Here is a 22,237-nt window from a genome sequence, read left to right as displayed (position 1 = left end):
TAAACTGAAGTGCAAGCAACTTGTCCGGAGGTTTAGTAGAAAAAGAGACCGTGATACATGTTTCTTGCTTCTGACTAAGAGAATCCTTCTATTAAACCCTACTGCTAAGTCACTTCAGTCGTGTCTGACTCTGTGTGACCCCAGAGACGGCAGCCCACCAGGCTCCCCTGTCCCTGGGATTCTCTAGGCAAGAACACTGGAGTGGATTGCCATTTCCTTCTCCAATGCGTGAAAGTGAAAAGTCAAAGTAAAGTTGCTGAGTCTTGTCTGACTCTTAGCGACCCCATGGACTGCAGCCTACCAGGCTCCTCTGTCCATGGGATTTTCCAGGCAAGAATACTGGAATAGGGTGCCATTGCCTTCTCCATATTAAACCCTAGGTCTTCCTAAAAATGATTCTCAGAAAAAATAATCGCTTTATGATATACTCTAGCAGCCCAAACTTTGGAAAAGTGATAGGCATGACCTAAAAATGAAAGAAACAATTTGGTGTGGGCTATTCCTACACCAAGACAGCCAGAGATAGAGACCAGGGACCAGAGTACCAACCCTTTCTCTCTTAGATAAACAGTAGGAAACTACACTTTTGGAACTCCAAGCAAATCTAGCACCTCACTTCCAGTCAGTAACCTAGAGCAAACAATCTCTTCTGCACGGAACTCACGCAGTGGTGATCCTGGAAATGAAAGTGCTATACATATAGATAATACAGGACATTTCGCTTTTGTGGTTTTTATTCATTCTAATAGAAGAACTTAAAAAATAATTCACCCATCATAATCCTGAGGAAAGCCATAGTGAAATCTGTGAGACTAATTCTCTAATTCTTTGTCTATAAACAAGTATCCTGGGAGATAATGTTAGTAAAGTTTGCTTTCTTACCAAAAAACCTTCTATATTCAGTAATAACAATAATGTCAAATGCCTTTATCTCATAAATATTCCACTATCAACTTGATGCTTCATGAGCTATATTATAAAAGTGAAAGTGAAAGTGGAGTCTCTCAGTCGTGTCCTTGCAACCCCATGGACTGTGGCCTACCAGGCTCCTCCCTCCATGGGATTCTCCAGGCAAGAGTACTAGAATGGGTTGCCATTTCCTTCTCCAGTACTCACATTTAAAAACATACAGAAAAGTATGCGGAATACTAAATTATGCTTACCAATGAACCAGATGGCTTTATATGGATTAATTTAACCCTTATATCAACCCTAGAGAATAGATCCATTATTTTCTTCATTTTACAGATGATAAAGCTAAGAGACAGAGAGGTTAAATGACCTGCCAAAGTCACCCAGAAAATAAGTAACGGAGCTGGGACTTGAATCTAGGCAGTTGTGTACCCAGATTTTCATAATGAAGCACCGTGCCTCTATTACCTGTATATAACATGAACTTGTGTTTCTGCCAGACTTAATACATGTTAATAACGTAATATCTATCCCATGGTTTTAAGAGAAAACATCATAGATACATCTCAAGTTTCCGTGTACTCAATGTCATCCCTCCTCTCTCCCAAAGGCAAACATTGTGTACTGGTATGCCTCCTCCCAGCCTACGTTTCGTAACTACATGTGGTATGTGAGAATGTAACATACAACAACACACAATGAGGTTTATTCACTTTTTAAAGTATGGTACTCTATATATTATTCCGCAACTCCATTTCAAAGATATATCTATACTAATGAATGCAGATCTGGCTGACGTATATATTCCACTGAAAAATATATCACAATTTATCTTCTGACAGGCACTAAGGTTGTTAACCGATTTTTTCTTGTTATCACAAACAAAGGTGCAATGTACACCCCTGTACTTTTCTCCTTTTATATGTGAGGAAGTTTCTCTAGGACAGATGCCTAGAAACTGGACTCCAAGGTTGTATGATATGCACACATTTAACTTTATAAGATACTAGAAACTGCTCTCCCAAGTGGATGTGCCAAGTCATACTGCCACCAGCATGTTCTCTATAGTTGAAGCAACATTTGCAGTGAAGTTCATAATTTCGGCCTTTCTGATGGTATCATATCGCCGTTTTACTTTGCATTCCCTTGATTACCAGTGAGGCTGAGCATTTTTCATATGTTTATTAACTAAACAGGTTTGCTCTTATTAGAAGCGCCTCTTCATTTTCCCTTGCTCATTTTCCTACTGGATTATTTGACCTTTTCCCTACTGATCTGTGGAAGTTCTTCACATATTCTATAAATGAATATTCTTGGTTATGTGCATTAAAATCATCACACAGGTTTAACTGCTTGTCTTTTAACTTTATGATATCCCTTGTCCCATCTAAGATTTTAATAGCTGTCAGCATTTTCAATCTTTTCCTTTATGGTCTGTGTACTGTTCCCAACACCAAGGCCACTTAGCAAGACTTCCTTAAAGCTGTTTCAAGTTTTATATTTTCATAGTTAGATCTTTATATGAGACTTACTGTCATGCCTGATGTGAGGTAAGGATCTAATTTTATCTTGTTCTACAGCAAAGACCAACTGTGCAATGCCATCCACTGCCTGGTGGATTCCCCCCCCACTGACCCATGGTGCCTCTCTTTCACATACAGTCCCACACATGTGTACACGTGTTTCTGGGCTCTCTACTCTGTTCCATCACTCTGTTTGTCTATCTTTTTGGTCAGACTACTCCACTGATATTATTACAGCTTTATGATAAGTTATATATAAGTTATCCTAAGTTATAAACTATATTATACAAGGTAGAGTGGGTGTTCATTACTGTCTTGGTAAAACTTTCTTCGTAAAAACCTAAATACTTTGAAAAGACACGGCAATATAATCAATTTTTTTTTTTAGAACAGAATGAGTGTATATACTTAGTCACATTATCTCCTCCCTATCCCTTTCCCCAAGTGTAGAAAACAAGCCTAAAAACTAACTTAAAACCACAACTTTTGTCTTTCTTAAGAACTACAAAAAAGGAAGGAAAGAAGGAAGGAGGAAAGTGCCCCTCAGCCAGAGGCTGGAGACCACCATCCCCAGTTCCTTAAACTCATTCTGATCACAGGTATTCTACTACACATAATAAAACCTAAGACAACTCCCACCACCACCACCACTCTGAGAACTGCCCTTTGATCAGCTGGGGAGAAGGGAATCTGTGACGCTTAGGCAGTGGACAGGAGATCCTGTGAGACTCAGGCAGGGGAGTTAAGAGGTGGTTATCTTGTCCAGAAACAGCTGAGACCTGTGACGCTCAGCATAAGGGTAGAGGGGAGCCTCCAAACGGCTATGGGAAGGGGTGCTGATAGAAATATCTTAGCGGGTTCAGAGTGTCAGCAACACGTTTAAGGATATGCAGTTTCATCAAGGTTTTGATCTGCTCTTTCTTCCTGTGGACGTGAAGTCCATATCATAATGGGAGAGAGGGACCTGATTTCTTCCCTGTGCAATTAGGTGAGTTGAATGGAACAAAGTTGTTGTTTTTAGATGATGTTGCAAATACCAAGCAGTGAGTCCTGAAAACTCCTGGGAGCAGGTATTTAACTTACCCCAGATACATTCTCAACATTGACTACCTATCAACACATGGCTGCATGGTATGGTGCACAACGTGTTGGGATTGAAGAGAAGAGTGCTTAGTAGCTCCATTAAGCTGCCCTGAGCATTACAAGAGAAGAAGTACATGAATAAACTAGGTAAGCATCTAGTCCACTTACCTTCTTTTAAGAGGTCTACGACAAACTGTGGAAAATTTTTAAAGAGATGAGAATACCAGATCATTTTACCTGCCTCCTGAGAAACCTGTAAGAAGGTCAAGAAGCAACAGTTAGAATGGGACATGGAACTACAGACTGGTTCAAAATTGGGAAAGGAGTACATCAAAGCTTATACTGTCACCTTGCTTATTTAAAATACGTGAAATGCCAGGCTGGATGAATCATGAGCTGGAATCTAGATTGCTGGGAAAAATATCAACAACCTCAGATATACAGATGATACCACTCTAATGGCAGAAAGTCAAGAGGAACTAAACAGCCTCTTGATGAAGGTGAAAGAGCAGAGTGAAAAAGCTGACTTAAAACTCAACATTCAAAAAACTAAGATCATGGCATCCAGTCCCATCACTTCATAGCAAATAGATGGAAAAAAAAAATGGCAACAGCGGCAGATTTTTTTTTTTTTTTATTCCAAAATCACTGGGGATGGTGACTGCACCCATGAAATTAAAAGATGCTTGCTCCTTGGAAAGAAAGCTATGTCAAACATAGACAGCATATACTGAAGGACAGGGAAGCCTGGAATGCTTCAGTCCATGGGGTCGCAAAGAGTCAGACATGACTTACCAACTAAACAACAACAAGAGGCCCAATGAAACAAAGCTCACTCTCCCTTATAAGAGCTTACCAAACTTTCCATATTTTTGCCACTCACTACCAAAGGCAATTCAAGGGTAAAATTATCTGGAGGTTATATTTCTCCAGCTTCTTTGTTTAAAACAATGAAAGCCCAGTCTAGCTAGTTTAGGCAGAAAAAGAATTTAATAAAGGCCACATAATTTCCCAGAACACCAAGAACCCAGATATGGAGGTGGTCAACCACTGATTTGCCCTGGTGGAGACAAACCAGCCAGCACACTCCAGCTTAGGCCCAGGGGGTGGAATCCTGTTCCTGCTGCCTCTAGAAATTGGACTGTATTTTATAAAACAGATTCCTATAGGGACCATTTTATTTATTTATTTTTGCCCATGCTGTGCAGCATGTGGGATTTTATAGTTCCTCTAGCAGGGCTCGAACCCATGCCCCCTGCATTGTAAGCGTTGAGTCTTAACCACTGGACGGCCAGGGAAGTTTTAGGTACTTCTGATTAGAGTCTAGAGTGAATGCATTTGAATGGCAAAGCCTCAGGTCACAAGACTGTGCCCTCACTGAAATATCAACTTGGAAAAGAGAGTTTCTGGCCTCTCCAATGGAGTAGTGCAGATACACAAAGGAGGGAATTCTCTCAAACAGGAAAAGTGTTCAAAGTCACTGTGCAGTCAAAAGGAGTAACAATGTGCCATCTAACATGGAACCTGCATTTCCTACATCCCTGCTTCTCAAGTTTCAGTGTGCATACAAATTACCTGGAGATCATGGTTAAAATGCAAATTCTGATTCTGTGGGTTTGGGGTGGAACCTGAGAACCTGCATTTCTAGTAAGAACCCAGGTGATACTTGCTCATGGACCATTTTAGTAGATGAATGAATGTTAATCAGAATCAGAATCTACTTGACTATTCAAGAGTATTCAGCACAATCTAATAACAGTAACAATGACAATGAAAATAATAATGATGGAGACTACTATTCACTGAATGTTTATCATATGTCAAATACTCTGTTCAGTGCTTCACCTATACTTTGCATTTGGTCCTCAAACAATCCTGTGAGACAGACAGTTGTTATTACTTTTCAAATGAAGACACTGAGTGTCAGAAATGAACTGAGTTAAGGTCACAAGGCCAGTAGGAGACAGGGCTGGGAATTTACCCAGGCATGTCTGACCCCAAACCCTGAGTGGCCAAGCTCTACTATCTCAGCGCCCACACTCCCTGCCACCAATCCTCAGATAAGCACCCCTTTATAACAAGCAGGGAAATGATGGCATAAACTAAGCCTGACTTTCAACTCTGCTTCTCTTAGCTTTCAGAATTCATGTTGCAGGTCTTCCTGCAGGGAAGGTACAAGAAAGACTGTGCCTAAGAAAGCAAATATAGTATTAGTCTGTTTGATAAGAAGTCACATATTTCTTGTGGAACAAAGAACTGTATAAAATTATGTTTGCATGTGTATGTATGTATACATATGCATACATATACACATAAGCATATATTTACTTATGTATATTTTTATCCCTTAGATTAGAACACTGTTCTAGTACATCCAGCATTTGAATGATATATATATATAAACAACTCTATCTGCCTCACAAAGAACACTAAATGTTCAAAAACAACAACAACAACAAAAATTCACCCTGTATAAATAGTAGTAGGTGGAGAAGGGAAAGGCTACCCACTCCAGTACTCAGGCCTAGAGAATTCCACGGACCGTATAGTCCACAGGGTTGCAAAGAGTCGGACGTGACTGAGCGACTTTCAAAAAAAAAAAAAGTAGTAGGTATCTCTGGTATGCTGTCTCTTTCAAGATTAGAATCCAGAATGGCCCTGGAAGAACACTGCCATCTGACCCCCACAGTCAGCTGTGTAGTCTGTGTAGAACTGGTCTCGGTATCCTTTCCAGGGCAGGAGTTTGACACATCACCGGAAACAAACTAAATGTTCACTGACAGATGAATGGATAAAGAAAATGTGGTACATGTATACAATGCAATACTCAGCTCAGTTCAGTCACTCACTCGTGTCCAACTCTGCAACTCCATGGACTGGAGCACGCCCGGCTTCCCTGTCCATCACCAACTCCCGGAGCCTACTCAAACTCATGTCCATTTCGTCGGTGATGCCATCCAACCATCTTATAATTTGTCATCCCCTTCTCCTCCCACCTTCAATCTTTCCCAGCATCAGGGTCTTTTCCCATGAATCAGCTCTTCACATCAGGTGGTCAAAATATTGGAGTTTCAGCTTCAGCATCAGTCCCTCCAATGACTATTCAGAACTGATCTCCTTTACGATGGACTGGTTGGATTGCCTTGCAGTCCAAGGGACTCTCAAGAGTCTTCTCCAACACCACAGTTCAAAAGCATCAATTCTTTGGCACTCAGCTTTCATTATAGTCCAACTCTCACATCCATACAAGACTACTGGAAAAACCATAGCCTTGACTAAACGGACCTTTGTCAGCAAAATAATGTTTCTTATTTTTAATATGCTATCTAGGTTGGTCATAACTTTTCTTTCAAGGAGCAAGTGTCTTTTAATTTCATGGCTGCAGTCACCATCTGCAATGATTTTGGAGCCACCCAAAATAAAGTCTCTCACTGTTTCCATTGTTTTCCCGTGTATTTGCCATGAAGTGATGGGACCAGATGCCATGATCTTTGTTTTCTGACTGCTGAGTTTTAAATCAACTTTTCCACTCTCCTCTTTCACTTTCATCAAGAGGCTCTTTAGTTCCTCTTCACTTTCTGCCATAAGGGTGGTGTCATCTGAGTATCTGAGGTTATTGACATTTCTCCTGGCAATCTTGATTCCAGCTTGTGCTTCATCCAGTCCAGCATTTCTCATGATGCACTCTGCATATAAGTTAAATAAGCAGGGTGACAATATATAGCCTTGACATACTCCTTTTCCCATTTGGAACCAGCCTGTTGTTCCATGTCCAGTTCTAACTGTTGCTTCCTGACCTGAATACAGATTTCTCAAGAGGCAAGTCAGGTGGTCTGGTATTCCCATCTGCTTCAGAATTTTCCAGTTTGTTGTGATCCACATAGTCAAAGGCTTTTGTGTAGTCAGTAAAGCAAAAGCAGATTTTGTTCTGCAACTCTCTTGCTTTTTCCATGATCCAATGGATATTGGCAATGTGATCTCTGGTTCCTCTGCCTTTTCTAAATCCAGCTTGAACATCTGGAAGTTCAAGGTTCACATACTATTGAAGCCTGGCTTGGAGAATTTTGAGCATTACTTTGCTAGCGTGTGAGATGAGTACAATTGTGTGGTAGTTTGAACATTCTTTGGCATTGCCTTCCTTAGGGATTATAATGAAAACTGATCTTTTCCAGTCCTGTGGCCGCTGCTGAGTTTTCCAGATTTGCTGTACTACTCAGTCATAAAAAAGAATGAGATAATGCTGTTTGCAGCCTGGTGGCTCAGACGGTAAAGAATCTGCCTGCAATGCAGGAGACCAAGGTTCAGTCCCTGGGTTAGGAAGATCCCCTGTAGAAGGGAATGGCAACCCACTCCAGTACTCTGGCCTAGGAAATCCCACGAACAGAGAAGCCTGGCAGGCTACAGTCCATAGAGTCACAAAGAGCTGAACACAACTATCACACACACATAGATGCAACTAGCAATTATCACACTAACTGAAGTTAGAAAGACATACCATATGATATAACTCATATGTGGAGTCTAAAATACGGCACAAATGAAACCCCCTACCAAAGAGAAACAGATTCATGGACATAGAGTGACATAGTGTGGCTGGATGGGGCAAGGAAGAGGGATAGACTGGGAAACTGGGGTTGGTAGGGGTTCCCTGATGGCTCAGACAGTAAAGAATCAGCCTGCAATGCAGGAGACCTGGGTTCGATCCTTGGGTTGGGAGGATCCCCTGCAGGAGGGTATGGCAACCCTCTCCAGTATTCCTGCCTGGAGAATTCCATGGGCAGTGGAGCCTGGAAGGCTACAGTTCATGGGGTTGCAAAGAGTCAGACTCAACTGAGCGACTCAGCACACAAACAGAGGAAACGATTACATTTAGATGGATAAATAACAAGGTCCTACTGTGTAGCACAGAGAACTATATTCAATATCCTGTGATAAAAGATGACGGAAAAGAATATAAAAAAAGAATGTATGTATGTGTATAACTGAATCACTTTGCTGTATAGCAGAGATTGGCACAATACTGTAAATCAGCTATAGTTCAATAAAAAAGGGAGAGTTCCTGCACAAAATCATAAAGGAAGCTGTGTGTATATATATATTTAAGAAATATACACATAAAAACTCAACTTACAATGCAATAAAAATTTAAATTTGTGACAAATGCTCCAAATTTACATAAAAATCTCAAAAATTAATAGAATCCAAACCACTTGGGGATAAGACAATAATTCTTCTAACAATGGATATCCTCTTTACGCATGACTGCTAAGATTTGAGTTGAGCTTTATAACAGAGCTAACATGAAAATTAGCAGTTTTATCCACACCTTGTTAACATTTTATAACGCTGTGAGTTTAGTCCTGAATAGAAAAGAAATAAGAATGGCTTTCCAATAGGGAGCCAGATTTTAGGGGGAGGGGCATGCTGTAGCCTATGGGATCTTAGTTCCATGACCATGGACTGAACCAAGGGCCATGGCAGTGAAAGCACTGGGTCCTAACCACTGGACCACCAGGGTGCTCCCAGAAAATAGAATTTAAATGGTATCAGTAAAACTAAACAAAATGGACAGTTTCTTCTTGTTTCTGGCTGACTCAATAGTCATTTGTCAAATTATTTATTTTAAAAATATTATTCAAAGATACACAGTATTTCTACAGTGATCTGATAAATACTTAAGCGAATATAACATCCATTTTAAAAGTACCCAATGTTGCTTTCAGTTAGTTCTTCTAGAACCTTTCCTTGCTTAGTCCTAAGCATGCTTTACATATTAAGTGCTTATAGTCCATCTACACATATTCATCCACATACATTTGGATGTGCTGGATTCTGAATTTCTTTTTTAAAAAATCTATGTTTCAAAAAAATTTATTCTGTTGCTATCAGGGCTTCCCTGGTGGCTCAGATGGTAAAAAATCTGCCTGCAATGTGGGAGGACCTGGGTTCCATCCCTGGGTTGGGAAGATCTCCTGGAGAAGGGAATGGCTACCCACTCCAGTATTCTGGCCTGGAGAATTCCATGGACAGAGGAGCCTGGCAGGCTACATTCCATGGGGTCACAAAGAGTTGGACATGACTGAGCGACTTTCACTTTGCTTCATTTTATTATAAATAGGCAAAAAACACAAATACTGATAAATAAATAAAACTTTCAAGAGCACAGAACATAGTTTGGGCTCCACAGAACAAAGGTAAATTGTAAATTAACTTTATATATCTCTCATTAAAGAAGAGTATCAATCAGATTTTAATTTGTCTCATTGATACTTCCAGTTCAGAAAGTGTTTCTCCAAACCCAATAATTTCCTAATAATATAACATCCTTCATGGAACAATGGATCAAAATATCAGGATCACTCCTTAGGAAATTCCTATTACAGTTAGTTCAAGCTTTAATTTCTAATTTACTATACACGTACAGTGGACTAATATCCACTAGACAGATGCAAGGAAATCTTGCAACTTGCTTTTCGCATGGTTAAATTATTAGGATACACAACACAAGTGGCAGTTTTACTAAGCTGTTTTGTTATACTGGACCACTTTGTAAGATACATTTCTGAATTCTACCCTCAAACATAAAGTAGAATGTAGAAACTGTTGTCAGGCTATCTCCTATTTCACACACAAAAAGGGGAGGGGGACAAATAAACTAGATTCACAACTATTTAAGTGAAAAGGTACTACTTATATCTTATAGATATCCAGAATCAGATTTCTTAGAAAAAACTTTCACCGGCCTAATAAAGACAATGTTGTGTCTCATGATGTGAAGATTAAGTCAAAGACCATTTTGTGATTAAGTGATTGAAGTAAAACAAGGAAGGAAGGACAAGGAAAAGACAGCCCAAGGGATGGGGGAAAGATTTACAAAATGTATATTTAATAAAAGGCTTAAAGCTAGAATTCACAGAGAACCCTTACAACTCACCAATAACATGGCAACATGACTAGAAAATGGGCAAAGGATCTGAATGGATTTTTCTCAGAAGAAGATACACAAATTAAAACCACAACAAGATATCACTTCACACACCCAGCAGGATAATTTTTTTTTTTTTTAATGGAAAACAAGTGTTGGTGAGCATATGGAGAGACAGGAATCATTTAAAATTGTTGGTGAGACTGTAAAATGGTGAAGATGCTTTGGAACACAGTTTGGCAGCTCCTCAAAAAATTAAACATAGAGTTACCATATGACCCAGAGATTCCACTTCTAGACAGTTGCCCAACAGAAATGAAAACATCAGTTCAGTTCAGTTGCTCAGTCGTGTCTGTATGTCCACACAAAAACATGTACATAAATGACATTAACAGCAGTATTTACCACAGTCAAAAAATGGAAACCACTTGTGTCCATCAGTTGATAAAGAAAAAACAAAATGTGGTCTATCCGTACAATGAAATATTATTTGATAATGAAAGGGAAAATAATGCTGATAGACACTACCACATAGATTAACCTTAAAAAAAGTATGCTAAGTACAAGAAGGCTGTCACAAAAGGCCATAAAATAAGAATCCATTTATATGAACTGTGCACAACAGGCAGATCTATAGAGACAGAAGTAGATAAGCAGTTGACAGGGGCTGTGAGAAGGGGGAAAAAATGACTGCTAACGGGTATGGGGTTTCTTTCTGGGGTGATGAAAATATTCCAAAATTAGACAGTGGCGATAGTTACACAACTCTGTGAATATACCAAAAAATACCAAATTGTAAAACTTTAAAAAGAGTTATTTTAAGGTACACGAGTTTTATCTCAATAAAGCTGTTTTTTGAAAAGAAAGAAAGATGAATAAACTGAAAACCATAATTCTGAATCAGATATGAGTATTTTCATTGTATATTTTATTAGTAGTATCAAGATTATATTTGGAAATTATAAATTGAAGATTTCCTTTTGGAATCTTAAGGCTGACACTAAAATGGAGAAAGCATGTTTGCAAAGCAATGTCATTTCAGGAAGTTAGAGGGTAAAAGCATAGATATCTCAGGCTTCCAGAAGCTTTTCCTAAAATATATGACTTTATGAGAAGAACTAAAATGAAACCAAAATGTGCCACGAATGTCTGCTTTCTCCACAGCACTCTGCATGTCTGTTCATCCCTTCCATGTTTCTGCTTCTGGCCTATCAGATTTGAATCACGAACCCAAAACCATGACACTCAAGCCCCTTCTATATAACAACAGCTCAGATTAAATAAATACTGAATGCTAGAATTACAGAACATTCAGAATGTTAGAATTACAGACAGGGGCCTCATACAACTATTTTCTTCTCCTCTCAATCCATTCTAGTTAGATGCATGTATTTCAGAAATGCAAGTTATCTGATTATTATATATTTTGAGAAAAAATATAAACTACTTCTTCTAGATATATTTGTGTGTTTGGTTTTGCTTTTATTTTTAAAAACCTGTCTTAAATTGCCACACCACTAAAATGAATAAAGTGCTAAATTGGTTCCAATAAATAATACTGGCAAAAAAAATATTAGGTTTATTTTCATTATATGCCTAACCCAACATCATTTTGGTTTCAAAACTGTAACCAAATACCTTGATACTGATAGGAGAGCAAAGCTTTCAAAAATCATTTTACTATATAAAAATTCAGCTTCAGATCAGATATAAACCTTAAATCTAGCCATGTGATATCAACAGCACAATCCTACAGCTGTCCTCTCAGCCCTGAGGTACACCGACTGGATGATGAATTTCCTTTTTATATCACCTGAGTATATTCTATTTCGTTATTTCTATCTTTCTGAGAATAACAAAGGCCCAAATTCTAGCAAATTGGGCCGACGGTTTTAGGAGTGCTGACGGCGCACAACTCTCTGATGTACGTGAACGAGGGACTCTGTCGCCTCACGCGCCATACCTGGTATGCACTGTGCCGTGGCCTCGGTGGTTATGGTTGGAGCGACTGGGGGCTGCTGCTGACTGGAGCTCACTTCTGGCTCTGTGTTAACTGAGGGAGAAAGGGCCACCTCACAGGAAGAGACCTGGCTGGGCAGATGGGACAGGAACTCTTCGGAAGCAACTTGTTCATCCTGTCCCGGCAGCTGCAGGGCAGACAAAGGGATGCTGATCTGTTTGTTAGGATGGGATGTGCTCACGGGCATCTGCATGGCCACGTGCTGGCTGGTGCCATGGGCACCAGGGGGTCCCCTGTTAGGTGAAGCCAGAGATACCCTGGTGGTCTTCTGGACGACTGGTCTAGACATCACAGAGGGGGATGCGGACACACCATGTGGGTCCAGCTCTGTGCTGATGGCGGATGTTACGTGGGAAATCAGCTTAGCAGACCCTAAGGAGGGCCCAGCATGAGCCTGAGACTTGGGTTTTGCCATCTGTGTCAATGACAGGGCTGGTCCATCTACCCCTCCAGTCAGCTCTGCATTTGCCACAATGTAGTAATCTTCGGGAATCTCTTGTTTGATCTTCTTAATGATGACATCACTGCTGCATTCATCAATCATTTGAGTCTGGGAGCTCGAATGGAGAGAAGATGGGACTATTCCAGGCCTTTTTCGCGCAATGCTTTGAGGCCTCTGCGGTTGGGGTTCAAAGTCACTATCTTCATCCGTCACAGAGGACTCACAAACCATGTCAAACAGAGTGTTTTCATCTTCATACTCTTCAACCGCCTCATCCAGTTCAGAGGGCTCACTGCAATAAGAGAAGTCACAAGAGTCTCTGGTCCGATTACAGTCTAGCTTTGCTTTCACTGGTCTCCCAGGGTACCTTTCAACGGGGCTAGTTTGAGTCTCAGAGGGCATGCCAATTATACTTGGACTATCAGAGTTAAAACTTCTGTTATCCTGGAAACAGACCCTTTCTTGGGAGCCAGCTCTGCAAGTAGCTGTCAGTGGCCAGTGATAAGCGTGGCCTGCACTACAGCCCCACATTGCCGTCAGGTTCCCATGGGAACCTTCTGAAAGTAAGTGTTTCAGGTTTGGAATGAGGCTGCAAATGGTCCCATGGCTGTGGGCCCAGCTGACCAATTTGGATAGATTTTCAGATGAGGTATGAAGGCAATCCTCCATGTTACAGGATCAGCAGTGTCTTTCCTAAAAGGAAATAATCAAAATAAGAAGCCATTATTACCCAATATATTCCCAGATCTCAATCACTTCAATTTCCTTGAACTATGATTAGGTGGCACACAATAAAAGCAATAGTTAATATCATGTATATGGGCAGAGACTGGAAGAGAATGTAGGCAAAAAGTAGAGACAGTTTATGGTTTCTGGCTGTGGGATTTGAGAATTTTCTGTTATTTCCTTTATTGTTATTAATATAATGTCTGTATGTGTTAGTCACTCAGTCGTGCCCGACTCTTTGCAACCCCATGGACTGCAATCCACCAGGTTCCTCTGTCCATGAGATTTTCCAGGCAAGGATACTGGAGTGGGTTGCCATTTCCTTCTCCAGGGGATCTTCCCAACCCAGGGATCGAACCTGGGTCTCCTGCACTGCAGGCAAGTGAAAAAAAAAACAAGCAATAAAAAAGAGGTGAACTTTTTCATAGCACATTTTACTTTCAAAGTTACAGAGAGACAGGTTCAATTAACCAGGAGGATGAACTTCCAATTTCACCTTCCACCACCATAAACTTCATCACTAGAGGAAGAGTTAACAAAGGCTAAGATCCATTCTAGGATGGATGGAAGAGAAGGGAAGTCTGGCTGTTTTCTGCTGGATACCAGAAAACAAATGACATTACTGGGAGTCCCTGAAGGAAATGTGGGGCTAAATCTGAGATGTGGGGAAGAAAAATCTTTTAACAGAGAAGGGAAAACAGACTGAAAGGAGAGCCACTAGAGGCCCCTGCTGGGATGGGGTGCAGGCAGGCTGCAGACCAGAAGCAAGGATGGGTAGGCTGGTTGCCAGACCCTAACCAAGTCTTAGGAGCAGGCTTCCCATCTTCTTGCTGTCTGAAATTCCTGAAATACTGCCTTTATCTCACAATTCAGAGGTAAAAAGATTCATCCGGTCTATTTTACCATCTTAGGTTCCTATACACACAAGTTGGTATATAACCAACTACCAAATAGAAATAAATCATTCTTTATTGGACAGAGGTCAAAAAGAATACTTGTTATGGGTCCTTGACTGGGTAAGAGTAAGGACAACATAACAGGCAAAAAAAGTGAAAAAAGATACAGATGGAATCCATGTGTGATTGGAAACGTCTAACAAGGCTCTGTCAAAAGGAAGACCCTGGGAAGAACCAGCAAGAAGGAAGAAGGATCTGGATGTGTGTGCCCTGGTCATCTGCAGCTGGAGTAACAGGAGGCACCTCGCTGGTAGTGGGCTCTGTGCTAAGATGCCATGGTCCAACGGCAAGGCCATGTGACCATCCGGAAGGGTGCACCTGAGCCTCTATTCTCTGCCCTGCGTCCATGGCACACCATCAGCAGAGTCTGGTAAACTCAAACCCTTTAACATGTTTCGTAACATGTGTGCGACAGCCTCTCTAATACAGCCATGGCCACAGTCAACGTCCCAAGCCTCATTTTCTACTATGGCCTTCTCGCGCATTTCTTGTGGCCTCCTCCTCCCTAAACACAGTTTCTCACTGGCTCTGGGCCGCTACAAACCTTCTTTGCCTTGATATGCAGCCGCCTTCTTTCTTTACCTGGAAAACCCACTCAGGGATGACCTCAGGACTACCTTCTGTTGAAGTCATTCTAGACCCTCTTTGCGCCTCAGAGATTTTAATTCTCTTCCTGTACTTCCATCATCTCAAAGAACGTGACCTTTACTGTACCATTATCACTGACTTTCTTTTCCATCTCCCAGACTTGCCTAAGGATTACCTGAGGACAGGGACTATGACACAATTTTTCACTCATCAAGGAGGACCTACTTAGGGATACAGAAACTAATAAGATATGGTTGTGCTTGCGATCTCATAATCTATTGTAGATGTTGAAAATATGAATGAAGAGTGAATGAATAAATATATAAATACTGGAAGCACCATCCACACTAACAAACTGAACATATAAGACCCTCAAATAAGAAATATGAAATTCCCTATGACTTTTATTGTCATCATTTAAGGGATAAGAGGACTTTCTCCCCAAGGGTGTAAACAGAAACACAGCTGTCTTGTGTATGTAGGAGAATAATACATGAACAACCAGATTTTATGAAGCAGCACAAACTGGGAAGATCCCCTGGAGGAGGAAATGGCAACCATTCTGGTGTTCTTGCCGGGAGAATCCCTTGGACAGAGGAGCCTGGAGGGCTACAGTCCATGGGGTCGCAAAGAGTCAGACACAACTGAGCATTTGAGCGCACAGACACAACAAATCAAAAGAACAGGGACTGGTTTGGGAGTCAAGAACTTCAAATTTTCATTCTGGAACTTATGTCTTTGGCCTCTAATAATTCACTAATTATCTCTAAGTCTAAAATGACAGGACTATGATCTTTATGCTTCTTTCATGATCTAGCAATTTAGGATCTTATTTCATTTATATTTCTTTCATATAACTTTAAAGTAGAAATGCAGATAAAAGAGAGACTGGGGGAGGCGCTGGTATTTGTTTTTTGAGCTTTCTTAACATACCTGCTTGGTTAGTGTGGCAGAGACTTCTATTTGCCTGCCCAGAATATCCATTCTCTCTTATTTATTACAGAGTCCCAGTCTGTTGGGGCAGCAAAATGCTCACCTAAAACATATTTCCCAGCTTCCTTTGATATGGAAAATATCATATGACACAGTTCTAGCCAATGATACGCAAATGGAAGTCACTGGATGGGGCTTTTGCCAAAGGCCTCAGAAATACAGACTTGTCCGGTTTTTGCCTTTCTCCCTTTGTCCTTTCCTTTCTTCCTTCTGGGAACAAGGACGTGATGGCTGGGCCCCCAGAGGTCATCTAAGGAACAGGAATTAAGGACTTAAGGATGGGAAATAGCCAGAGGAGCTTGGTAATACGATGGAGCCACTACATCAGCTCCAAACTGCCTAAGAGTCCTTGTTATGTAAGGGGAAAGGTTAAACCCTGATCTAGCTTAAGTCACTGCCACGGAGTATTTGATTATACAAAGCTAAACTCAACTACTAACACGAAAAAAGAATATTCATCTCTGGTTTTGGAAACCTTACAGCAGAATCTTTCTTTTTCTTTGCACTATACTCCAGGACAATTGTTTCTCAGACTGGATTCAACAAATGAACCTGGGAGGGCTATAATTTTATGTCATAATGTTAACCCTTTTCATTTTTATCAGAATAAAATACAATTAATATAAGCATATTATGAATCATATTTAAATGATTCATAAATCTTATATCTAAGTATTGCCTTGTAATTTTAGTTCTGCTTTGCCTTTGTGTCTATCTATACTCACATCAGTGCCCATAATCACCGTAAGTGACATCATTCAACTTTCATTTGTTGGGAAATCTGTTCATGATGCATTCTTTTTTACCAGGTATAAATACAAAACTACTTTTTGGCATTAATAGTTGCCAAATGAAAAGTATAATGATTTGACATCAGGAAAATGGTATATTGGAAGGACTGATGCTGAAACTCTACTACTTTGGTCACCTGATGCAAAAACCTGACTCATTAGAAAAAGACCCTGATGCTGAGAAAGACTGAAGGCAGGAGGAGAAGGGGACGACAGAGGATGAGATGGTTGGATGGCATCACCGACTCGATGGATATCAGTCTGAGCAAGCTCTGGGAGTTGGTGATGGACAGGGATGCCTGGTGTGCTACAGTCCATGGGGTTGCAAAGGGTTGGATACGACTGAGCGACTGAACCGAACTGAAATGGCATATGTGATGGTGAAGCAATATACCTCTTTAAATGTCACAAACTAACGAGAAAAGAAGTAAATGATACATGCTCATAGGAAAAAAACCATATACATTATGGCACCGTATTTAAATGATAACAGTTCAAACTGTAAAAATGTGGCAGAATCAAAATGCAAAACTGTATATGGCTGTGGGTCAAAAGTACTTACTGTCCAGGTAAAAGTTACCATACAGAAGTTAAATAGTATGTTTGCTAAAGACCCACAGCCAGAAAAAAAGTATAATTAAAAGGCAAAGTGGATAAAATTTTATATTTTATTAAAAGCTTAGCCACTTAATTCTATAATAATCATCAACTTTAAGAACAACAGGTAGGAATAATAAGTCATTTTTATTACATTCTGAAAGTCACTTGCAATCTCATGAAGAGGCTCTTAAACTTTTCTTAAGTACCATAAAATGAAAATATTTTTCCAGTATTACTATTAACATAATTTAACCAGGCAACCAATGTTAACTGGTAGTTATGAGAACATAATTAGCTAATATTTAAGGTACTTAAATGAACTGAGTCTAAGCTGACAAGGAATAGCTATCAATATACTAAAATATATTCTAAGTTTATACAAAAGAGAATCAAAAATAAGGCAATCAAGGTATTTTCAAACTACTGAGAATAAGTACAGCTAGCTCTTGAACAATGTGGATTTGAACTGTGTAGGTGTACCTATACACTGGTATTTTTCAACAGTAAGTAGTACTACGGTACTACACAGTCAATGGCTGACTGAATCCATGGTTGTTGAGGAACCACAGATATTGAGCTCCTACTATAAATTATATACAGATTAACCCAGAAGCAGTTCAAGGATGAACTGTAGTTTCTAGAATATACTGATTTCCATCAGCAGTCTGATGACAAGCTCTATGCTCAAAAATAATGCTTTTTCTGTATTTTCAAGAATTCAAAATAACTTCAGGAAAGATCTTCCCAAATCTTATATGGGTGATGATTGGATTAGACACTCAGTGTTAGATTATGGGATACCTCATTAAAAAATGAACCTCAAGGAGGCCCGCCTAGCAGAGTCTAAGTTAAGTATGAGATCTGATTATCCTAAATCAGCAAAGCTATAAAGTTATTATCACCACACTGTATGTTAACTTAGGTAAGCAGACATTCTATGCATTAGTATTCATATTGTTAAAGCCAAAATCAGAAACATATTAAACAGAGAATCAGACTTGCTACCATCAAACCTAACATTAATCATTAGGTTTCAGAATGACAATATAAAATAATTGTTATAGTTAATATTTATTGAGCAATTATTGATTGCCAGGCACTACTCTAGGACTTGACATGTCAAGAATTCTATCAAAAATCCTAATAAGTTAGGTAACTTATCATCTTGGGAAAAATAATGTTAGAGCCCAAATCTGAACTTCAGTCTTAACTCTAGAGCCCGTCTCTTAATTAATACACTATACTGCTTCCAGCAATGTAATAGTAGAAAAATACTATCTCAAGTCTAGTCCTCTAGCACATAAATGTTGTTACCTTGAGCCTATGCTGGTTTTATAGTTCTACTTAGTTGTGTATCTTTTCTGATTTATAGCTTTATCAGAACTATAAGCATGCATTTTATGTATAAACATACTTAAGTAACATTATGATAAAAAATAACAAACTAGCACTAGGTATAAAGAAGATTCATGAAAATATTTTTTTCAAAAGTTTGAACAAAATTTTTTGTAGAAAAAAAATGGTATAAAAAAAAATTGTCACTTTTCCAAAGCCTGACAAAGTGGGCTACCAGTCAAATACTGTGAATATCTAGTTGGCTTCACTTGACTTTGGTTATAACAATCACCCTACAGTTGTTGCAGTCTCTCCCTTTATGAGGTAGTGAACCTTTCAAAGGATCTGTTATTTTAACACCATTAAATGTGGTGGTAGTTTAGCTGCTAAGTCGCTAGTCAGTAAGTTCAACTAGGGCAACTCCATTAACTGTAGTCTACCAGGTGCCTCCATCCATGGGATTTCTCAGGCAAGAATACTGGAGTAGGCTGCCATTTCCTTCTCTGGGGGATCTTCCCAACCAGGGACTGAATCCAAGTCTCCTGTATTGCAGGCGGATTCTTAACCAGTGAGCCATCTGGGAAGCCAATATATTAAATACTTAGGAATAAATCCAAGACTTCCATACTGAAAACTACAAAACGCTACTGAGAGAAATTAAACATGACCTAAATAAATAGAGATATATACCATGTTTGTAGATTGGGAGATTACAATATTCCTAGGATCAATTCAAGATCAATCAATTCAGGATCAATTCAATCCTGAACTGATCTACACATTCAATGGAATCCCAATGAAAATTCTAGCTGACATTTCAAGTACAAAATGCCAAGTTGATTCTAAAATTTACATGGAAATACAAACAACTTAGGATAAGCAAAATTCCAAGAATAAAGTTGGAAGACTCACTCTACCTGATTTCAAGACTTAAAATGATTTCCAGCTCAGTCATCAAGATCATGGGGGTACTGACAAAAGAAAAGACACATACATCAATGGAACTGAGTAAGTATCTAAAAACAGACCCACACATATTTGGTCAACTGATTTTTGACAAAACTGTAAAGATAATTCAATAGGAAACGAAAATCTTTCCAACAAATAGTGTTAGATCAACTGGATATCAATTTTTTAAAAAATCAACCTTCAGTTACACTACACATAAAAATCAACTCAAAATGGATCAGAGATCTAAATCTAAAACCTAAAACTAGAAAACTCTGAGAAGAAATCATAGACCATCTTTGTAAACGTGAAGTAGGCAAAAGTTTCTTCGGATGCAAAAAGCACTAGCCATAAAAAATTTCTCGTAAGTTTTACTACATCAGTTGTTAATGGAATGTAACTATTAGGCCTTACCAGGGATAGAGAAGAGATCCATTAAACTTAAACACACTTAACATAGTTACTTCTTTCAAGAGTTCCCCTGAGTAACATTCAATGCAAAGGAAACTTGGGTACGGTCTAAAAAGTTCTGATGATGTCTCACTAAACTAACAGATCAGTGACTTAAAAACCCAGAAATAAAAGAAAATAAAACAAAAAATGGGAAGTACTGGCTCTTTAAAAACAAAAAAACAGAAATAAGGTTACTGTGTGTTTTCTTATTTACTGAGGATGACAGCTTTCTATTTTGTTTGCCCACTAACTAGGACTCTTAGAACCTAAGAAGTAGATCATACAAGCTTAATTTTTCCATATTCCCATTAAAGGATACAATTTATTATATAGGTTAAATATGGAAAACTACTCAAACAACAGAGATTTTACAAAAAAAAAATCTGAAGAAAAAAGCTACAACATTAATGTACAATAGTGTGCAGAAAGGAGGTACAACTTAAAACAGAGTAAAGGCTACAGGGTATTTACTGCTACTGAGGCCTACAATGTGCTTTCCAAATTTAAAATACATCTATTGTTTTAAAACTTTTACATGTAAATTATATAAATTAATACAGACATTAAAAGTGGACTTAAAAATAAAGAATTTGGAGAATATAATACTTGCTTTTACTTTTAGTATAGTATATTTATTAATTTTCAAATGTCACAAGTACCATGTAACTATTATATAATTTTTGGAAATAGATAAATCTAAAAGATACTTTGTACATAGTAATTTTGAAAATCACACTAAAAATATTTTAATTATATACCATGAATGTATAACATACATTTCATTTATATTTCAATTCAGTCCATATCTACTGAATACTTATAAGCTAAACACTGGAGTAAGTTGTATCCCCTTCCAAATATATATTTTAGTCCTAACTCCCACTACCTCAGAATCATCTTACTTGGAAATGGGGTCATTGCAGATGACAGTTGAGAAACAGTTAAGTTTCGATGAGGTCATAGAGAGGTAGGGTAAGCCCCTAATCCGACATGACTGGTGTCCTTGTAAGAAGACAGATACATATGGAGAAAGCCATGTGACAGAGATTGCTGTTACGCAGCAGCAAGCCAAGGGATACCAAAACCTGCTAGCAAGCCACCAGAAAGAAGCTGGAAGAGCAAAGAGTCCCTGTAGTTTTCAAAAGGAACGTGGTCCTGCCAGCATCTTGGTTTGGGACTTCTAGTCTCCAGAACTGTGGGACAATAAATGTGGGTTTTTTTTAATGCCACCCAGTTTGTGGTACTTTGCTAGGCAGCCCTGAGAAACTAATGCACATTGTGTGAACCATTCAAAAAAAATACACAAAACTAGTGTTCCTAACTTCTAGAAGTTCAGAGTTTAATAGCATACTATGTAAGTCAATTAATTGACTATAATACAATGTAAGCAAATGTTTCAAGTATGGGGATAATGATTAATTCTACTTCTTGGCTGAGGAATGCAAAGGAAGTCAGGATTTGCTTCCCAAAAGAGATTCTACACAAAGGCACAGTGACTTGAAACAATATGGTGATTTTAGGGAACTATAAGGATTGAGTTGTGACTTCCCCGGTGGCTCAGACGGTAAAGTGTCTGCCTACAATGCGGGAGACCTGGGTTCAATCCCTGGGTTGGGAAGATCCCCTGGAGAAGGAGATGGCAACCCACTCCAGTATTCTTGCCTGGAAAATCCCATGGACGGAGGAGCCTGGTTGGCTACTGTCCGTGGACTCGCAAAGAGTCGGACACGACTGAGTGACTTCGCTATCTACTACTATCTATCTATAAGGATTCAGTTATTACTGGCTTGTGATATATAAGATGAAAACAATGGAAAAAGATTAAACTGCAGAATAATGCAGGGGCAAAAGCATGATGATCAAAGAGCTTGAGAGTTTACCTTGTGAAGGACCTAAACCAGAAGCAAATATATGGGCGAAACTTGTATAAAGATCATTTTTG

At 39.1% G+C, this 22,237-nt stretch overlaps 1 protein-coding gene across 2 annotated transcripts in view; it reads right to left on the bottom strand.

Moving 5' to 3' along the window:
- KIAA1958 (KIAA1958 ortholog) overlaps nt 1-13,574 on the bottom strand; it is a 65,728-nt gene extending 52,154 nt beyond the window's left edge. For both annotated transcript variants that reach the window (XM_068974698.1, XM_068974699.1), the window contains exon 1: nt 12,407-13,574. In XM_068974698.1, coding sequence (XP_068830799.1) covers nt 12,407-13,574 — 1,168 coding nt within the window. The remainder of the gene's footprint in view (nt 1-12,406) is intronic.
- Between the last annotated feature and the right edge of the window lie 8,663 nt (nt 13,575-22,237).

This window comes from Capricornis sumatraensis, chromosome 6 (assembly GCF_032405125.1).
Source record: "Capricornis sumatraensis isolate serow.1 chromosome 6, serow.2, whole genome shotgun sequence".
NCBI classification, from domain to species: domain Eukaryota; kingdom Metazoa; phylum Chordata; class Mammalia; order Artiodactyla; family Bovidae; genus Capricornis; species Capricornis sumatraensis.
The sequence above is the reverse complement of the archived record's forward strand: the minus strand, read 5'-3'. Positions and strand labels throughout refer to the sequence as shown.